This window comes from Prunus mume, linkage group LG4 (genome assembly GCF_029339155.1).
Source record: "Prunus mume cultivar Tortuosa linkage group LG4, ASM2933915v1, whole genome shotgun sequence".
NCBI classification, from domain to species: Eukaryota; Viridiplantae; Streptophyta; class Magnoliopsida; order Rosales; family Rosaceae; genus Prunus; species Prunus mume.
Window position 1 is genome coordinate 25,067,824 of NC_142701.1, and position 7,250 is coordinate 25,075,073.

At 36.5% G+C, this 7,250-nt stretch overlaps 1 protein-coding gene across 1 annotated transcript; it reads right to left on the bottom strand.

The window, feature by feature from the left end:
• Positions 1-1,208: 1,208 nt before the first annotated feature.
• On the bottom strand, positions 1,209-5,347 carry SWAP70 (Pleckstrin homology (PH) domain-containing protein). The gene is made up of 10 exons (XM_008231351.2): positions 5,063-5,347; positions 4,863-4,967; positions 4,434-4,495; positions 4,271-4,354; positions 4,134-4,165; positions 3,924-4,005; positions 2,955-3,183; positions 2,386-2,613; positions 1,920-2,212; positions 1,209-1,805 (listed from the first exon to the last, which is right to left on the bottom strand). The coding sequence occupies exons 1-10, from the start codon at positions 5,084-5,086 to the stop codon at positions 1,457-1,459; spliced, it is 1,488 nt and encodes a 495-aa protein (XP_008229573.1). The 5' UTR covers positions 5,087-5,347; the 3' UTR covers positions 1,209-1,456.
• Between the last annotated feature and the right edge of the window lie 1,903 nt (positions 5,348-7,250).

The following is a 7,250-nucleotide window of genomic DNA, read 5'->3' on the forward strand; positions in this document are numbered from 1 at the left end:
GATGATGGTTTCTGGAGATTCAAAAAGAGAGAGAGAGAGAGAGAGAGAGAGAGAGAGAGAGAGAGAGAGAGATGGTTTCTGAGGTTAGGCTTGAGTGTTTCTAGCAGTGAGATTATAGCTTGCTCTATTGCTGACGTTCTTTGTTCGTTCTCCTTCTTTCCTTTTGGGTGCTTCCTTTTATAGCCGCTGAAGCTTAAGCATGTGAAGAATGAGTGGCTTAAGTTGGTGACATAGTAAGTATGACTGAGGCTTTAGTGCGGGGTAGTTGGGGGTTGGGTAGTAGTCACTAAAGCAAGACTGGCAGTGGTTTTGGTGTTGTAAGGTAGAAAATTGGGGATCGGGTAATAAATGTTGGGAGAAGACTCTGCTTATCCACTCAATAGGCTCAATACAAATGGACTTGGGTTTTGGTGCTCCCAAGCAGCCCAAAAACCTCCATTTGTTGAACCTTTTGATGGGCCTCCTTGTAACCATTCACATCACAACCCTTTCAGCAAGCCCCATGCATGTATGTGGCTTGGGTCCACTTAAGTTTGTCGGGTGATTTAGTATAGGAAAATGTATTATTTGCTTGGCATGACAAGTACACTATTTCTATATTTATTTAATGGATAAATTCCCAAAATACAGCTTGGATGAACGCATGACCAACATTATATGTTATATTGGACTTTAAATATTCTTGGACTTCTTGTGACGTTTTAGGCCTCAACAATAGTGAGCAAAAATATTTCCATAGAGATATGTGGGTGCATACACCCAATTACAATGCGGATTCTCTCCACTTAATGAGGTTTAACCATATAAGTTAGATTCCAAAATTTTGGATATTCTTTGTCTTTTGAGAAACAGTTCTTGTGGGGTTTGCTTTTATGGGTGTAGATGACCACACCATACCCAAAAAGCAAAACCCACCATCAATATTCAATATCATAGAACTTCTCACACTGCTCGCAGAAAGGAGCCCATTTATAAACAACTCACATGAATATGGGTAATATGTCTAGGAAATAGATTAATAAAACGAAATGTTCAGATTGTTGCCCAGAAAATTCCACTTAGGTTCTTTTCAGAAACATGATAAATAGTTTAGGGAGAAGCTCCAAAGATACTTCTTCCACATAAGTATAAACCCTCTGTTAATAGCACAATATGAACACAATGAGGATAAATTTTTGCACGTGGCCAGCGGGATCACATGGAACGCATTATACAAAGACGGGCCTAGCACATGTTTTCTTTATCTGTGAATATTCGACACAATGTGGCGCATACAGACGCCTAGCCAGCCGATATCTGATCCATGCAGAATCAGGCTGCCAAGACCTCAATTTGATAAATGAAAGGGTATAAAAAGAACACCAAGTTCACATTTCTCCTATAACTGACTTCTATATAGTCCGCCGCACGCCCTACAATTTCAAGTTTTCTGCTCTACAAATGCGTCACTTCATTTTCAAGGCTGATGAAAAGAGTTCCCTCCTTGTTCATGTTGGTTACCAACTGGTTGGCTAACAACAGGAATATCCAAGCTACTTGCTTCTGACTCGGGGGCAATTTCTCTTACATCAGCTATCCTTGCATCTTGAGCCTGAATGTCACTCCATTCACCATCTCCAGCTGGCCGGTGGTTGACCTGATCCCCAGCCATGTGAACTACACTCTCCCCTGGTACTGGGACTGTTCTAGAAACACTGAGGCATGCTTTATCAACATTTTCTTCAGACAAGTCTACATGTTTAGTCAGGGGTGTATTGCCAGACTCGGACTTCTCCTCGAACACTTGCTTCGTATCAATGTGATGTCTGTCAACATGAAATGGTTGATTAATAAAATATTGAAGATAACTTAATAAGGGACTAAAGGATTATAATCCCCAAGCCACTTATATATTGGGTAAAAGGCAGAAGGTACTAAACCTTTGAAGCTGTGCTTGCAACTTATTCACATAGACCAGGAGCTCTTGCTTGTCCTTCAGCGCAGCTGATTCTTTCTGCACAGCCTCCTTTATTCTAGCTTCAGCATCTGCCTCTGCAACCCTAACCTTCTCCTCTGCTCTCACGACAGCTGCTTCTAATATCACAACACGCTCTCTAGCTTTTGCAAGCTCAGAACGCCACATGTGTGCCTCCTGAAGAGCAGAATCTCTCTGCCTGATCAATTGGTCTCTTTCTTTGCTTAAGGCCATAGCCTTTTCTTCAGAATCTTTTAGCTACAAATATAAACAAAAGCCACAAAAAAAGTTGAACAATCAAAAGTGCTCTCAGAACAAAAAGATCAGCTTTTTTTTCTTTTTCCAAATTAATAATTTATAGTAGTGGAGGGGAAAAGGAGATCACTTATCCAAAGACACAACAAAATTAACATAGAAGAGCTTATCAATACCTTTAACATGGAAGATTCCAGCTGTTTCTCTGAATCTTTTTTTAAGCGCTCAATTTCTGCACAAACAATTCTCCTTTGTTCATCAATTGTATGAGCTGCAGAGGCTGCAGCCTCAGCAGCTTCAGCAGTCTCAGTTAATTTTTCTGCTATTTCTTTAATTGTTGAGTCACGTGCACGAAGGTCCCTAGCCAAATTTTGTAGTTCGTCATCTTTGACCCGTAATGTCTCCTACAGAGCAGAGATACACAATCAGAAAACAGAGTCTAAGTGAACTAAATGATCACAAAGAGCAATTGGATTTGAAGGACTGCAGAGGAGTCAACATTCCTCATGTTTGCTTCTCACAAGTTTGGAAGAAATTCAATGATGTAGCATGTTTCTATCTCTGTTGTGCACAAATGAATGTTTTAAACACTATAGGGTCTCAGTTACCTACTAAAACTGTTTCTCATGACACAGAACTGATAAAGTACAATTGAAACCAGGGCCCTTTCATTAACAAACTATACTGTAAAAGCCATTTCAAAATGAATGTAGGGCAGTGTAAATAACTAGATCATAAGCAGTACCTTCATAATTGCAAAATCATCCATTGGACCATCAGTTGGCTTATTCGTTATCACTCCCAAAGCATTCCTCAAAGAAATATGCATTGCTGCTTCAATATCCTTAGAACTCTCCAAAGCAGTCGAATTGGCAGCAGCAACTACTGCTGCAACCGTTCCCAGTTTCGCAGAACCATTGCCACTCAAGGAATTCACAGCTTCTTTATGGGCCTTTAAAACCAATTGTGTTGCTCTGCGTCAGAGGGCAAAAAAAGGAAAAAAGAGCAAAAGACAAGATTAGATGAAACATGTAGTAATGGAAACTGCTAATCCGGTCTTTATGGGAATGATTCGTCAAATTCCACACGGGAAATAAAGGAAAGGTGGAATTTTTGTCAGATAAGCATTGCCTCTTTCACTATGACAACAGAAAATTAAGTCTTTTAGTCTTGAAAATGCACCCTATTCCAATTCATCCCCAATGGACCACAGGCTTCTATTGACATCATACAAAAAATTTACATCAACCATATGATGCATGAATAATATCTTTGACTGAAGTAACATAACAAACTAAGAGTCCTTTTTCCCCTGATAAGTCACATTTTTAGAGAAGTAACTTGCTAATGTATTACTTGAAGATGAGGAAATTTTTGGATAAGCCATTACATTTGAGCCTGTAAACTACAAGCGAACATCACAATGCCCAACCATATGCAATGGGCGGTCTAAAAGAGAACTCAAATTACATTGGGAAAGTTCAAATTAAATAGTAAGAATAGGAAAACAAATTCTAAAACCATTGTTTTTTCCTCAACCCACAGCAATAATCTCCATTACATGTGTTAACTAATTTCTCATTTGAATCAGCAGCATATAACTCTGCCCTAGAGGTTATAAAGTATTTATAACATGCGCATAAAGACGAAACAGTACAATATATAATAACATCTACATAATCACTACAGCATAATGTAAAGGGAAAGAACTTACTGTAGTGTTGATACCCATGCTCTAGCTGCACCAGGAGTCTCTGCACAAAGGAAGTAGTCTTTTTTCTGTGGGGTCCCAATATCTAAAGAATGAAGTTAAGAAGCATGCAAGTTCAGAAATTCCTATCCAGATTTACAAGAATGTTTTCTATAGAAGTTAAAAGATATGCCTCTACATTACGAAAATACTAGAGAAAATAAATGAGGATACAGAAACAGCAGCCATCATACTTTTGCATCCCACTGAAAACACAAAACAGAAAAAGAAATCATGTAACACATCATTGAAATTACAACCTGCAAAGATGACTGTTATATAAAACAGATATTATGCAAAATGAATCTTACTGGAAGTTCACTGGAGAAAGGGTGATTGTGCTATTTGCATCAAAGAGAATGGTTCCCTTGACAGTCGGCTCATTTCTCCTAATCCTAAATCATAAAAAAGTACGGTGTTGGTCAATGCATCTATAAGGCATAAATTGAAGTAAGAATGTCTTGCACAACTAACTTGTATTCCATTCTCCCTGTTGTCGGGTCTAAGATCACCCACCGCTCGTTCCATTTTCTCAGCTGTTAAAAGAAAACAGCAGTTCAATAATTTCCAGAACAAAAAGCACTACAAAGGAAAGCTCGCCAAACCATCCCAGTGTCCAAATTACATTTAGAACTCTTTCAAGCATGATTTATAAAGACTTCAGTTTTGAAATGACTGAACTTCAATAATATCAACGGGAGCTTAAAAAATGTTACTTATCATTTTTCTAATTCGCAATACAAGCGGTTCAATGAAAAGCCAACAGAATCTAAATTAGGAATTGACCCAACAGAAAAAAAAAACTGAACTTTCGCAAGAACCAAAATCTAATCCTGAAAAATAATTTGAAACCACAAAAAAAGGAAGTAAAAGAAAGACAAATGGGAGGCTCTGGGATCGTACCGTCTCGGATCGCTTGAGAAGTGGGCCCTGCAACAAGTTCCGGCCAGAACCCGAAGCCAGATGACGCTTGATCTTCTCCAAGCTATTCTCTGCGTCCGCAGCTCTCTGCTCGAACAGAAAATTCACAATTGCCCACCATGAATATCAAAACCTTTACAAATACATACAAAAAACAAGTAAATATAGGCAAAGGGACTGACCGGAGGGGCAACATTGGTGGCCATAGTATTGGTAGATCGAGAGGATCGAAAGCCTGAAACTTTTGGTAAATTAGAGGCCCTTTGGTTATCGGTGAGGTTGAAGAAGGCTGTTAGGTTTGTTTCATTTCATGGACTAGCAGGTGAAGATGATGATGATGTTGCTTTCTAAGCTTCTAACACGCATTAAACAAAAAATAAAAAAGGAAAAAAAAAAGTGAGAATTTTTTCCTTTTATTGACTCTTTTCCTGTGAGCTAGCTACTTGTTTCTTGAGATTTTTTGGCTTAGATATACCCGTTCTGGCTTACAAGCGTGGATAGGTCCCGCTAAGCATGATGCGTTTTTAGATTTGTCTTTTCATTACCAAAAATAAATAAATAAAAACCATATATAGGTGATGGAATGTATACAGATGGTTGAGTTCTTTTACTTTTATCCATGTGGTCTTAGATTTGAAACTCGTAGATACGGGTAAATACTTATGTAAATCATCCTACTCCAATCACTTGTACTAATAAAATAAAAAGAGATAAACGAGTTTTGAAGTATGTAATTTGATCACATTATCACACAAAAAAAACAAAAACAAAAAAAACAACAACAACTAGCATTTAATTTAATGACATATTTTTTCTCAACATTTGAAGAGATTCAAGTTTTTTATTTATTTATAGGAGAAATAAAACACAACAAACAAAAACCCCGAGGACACACAGGCCCCATCAGGTCAAAAAAGAAAGGGACCAAACAGTTCAAAGGTAAGTTGATAGTTCCTCCCTTGATCAAATAAAAATATATTTATATTATTTTGAGTATTTATGTCTGTACACGTGTGCAAAATCACAGTTTAAGTTTGACACATGTACAAAAATAATTTATTAAAAATATAAGAAGAAAATTTTTCTACTCACATGTCATGGAATGTAGGAGTTCATACTTATAGGGAGGAGGAAATATTTTCTATTGGAAATATATTGGCTCACCACTTTAACCTAGTGTATACCTCACCACCTTTCTCAACATTTAACACGTATCCATAAGCATAACCATAAGTCCATAGTTAACTCTTTGCTTTGTATTATAGAATCATGATTATGCCCATGAACATGTGAAGTGTTGAGAAAGGTGATAATTATGGGATCCCGAGCCTCTACATTTAGGTGTTGTGCATTTACCAACATTTCGCAACATCTAGACCATCATAATAATCTAACCGTTTAAGACATAACACATGGCACAAAAGGAAACTTTGAAAAATAAAATAAAATATACAAATTTATAAATAAACCCAATTCTAGACATGTATTTATAAAAAAACCAAAATACTATTTAAACATAGAAACACACCCAAAAGCAACCCAAAATCAACAATTGTATATTTTTTTAGTGTGTTTATAAATGGGTTTTGAGTGTGTAATGATGGATTTTTGGTGTGTTTATAAAGTGTTTTGGGTGTTGGGTTTTTTTATAATTTCAGCCCTCATTTTGGGTGTTTTAATGAAACCCCCAATAAAATAATCTAATAACTTAATTCAATTTAAAATTAAAAAGTAAAAAAAATCACAAAATCTAAGATTAAAAAAACAAAATCAGAAAGGCAACTCCCCCTTCCCACCCTTATTATCCTCGCCACCTAGGCCACCATACAAGCCACAATTTCTCTGTCTCTACCACAAATCTACCCCTACAACCATGAAATAAGCAGGTGTCAATACAAATGCAAAATACAAATCAAACTAATTCTTCAAATTGTTGAATGTAGGGATATATTTTTTTGGTAAATTGATTATATTGAGAAGGGGTGATGAGTGAAGATGTTTATTCAAAGGATATTCCATTTTGATCTTCCATATAACACTTTTTCATGTACTTGGAAGGTTATGGGTAACTTTTGTGGATTTTTACTTTATTTTTTATTTAAACATTAAAAGACTTGTTAACTTTAAACACTTCTTTTCATGAAAAAAAAAAACAAACAAACAAACTTCTTATTGATGTGCCATGTTTTAAACAAATAGATTAATAAAATAGTTCAGATGTTGCGAAATGCGGGTAAATGCACAACCTCTAATGGTGTGTTTACTAATCATGAATTGGAATTCCCATCATGAATTGAATTCCACCTATGTAAGATTCCTGCGTTTATTTCACATCAAGGAATTAAAAAGTATGTGGGGCCCACACAAAAA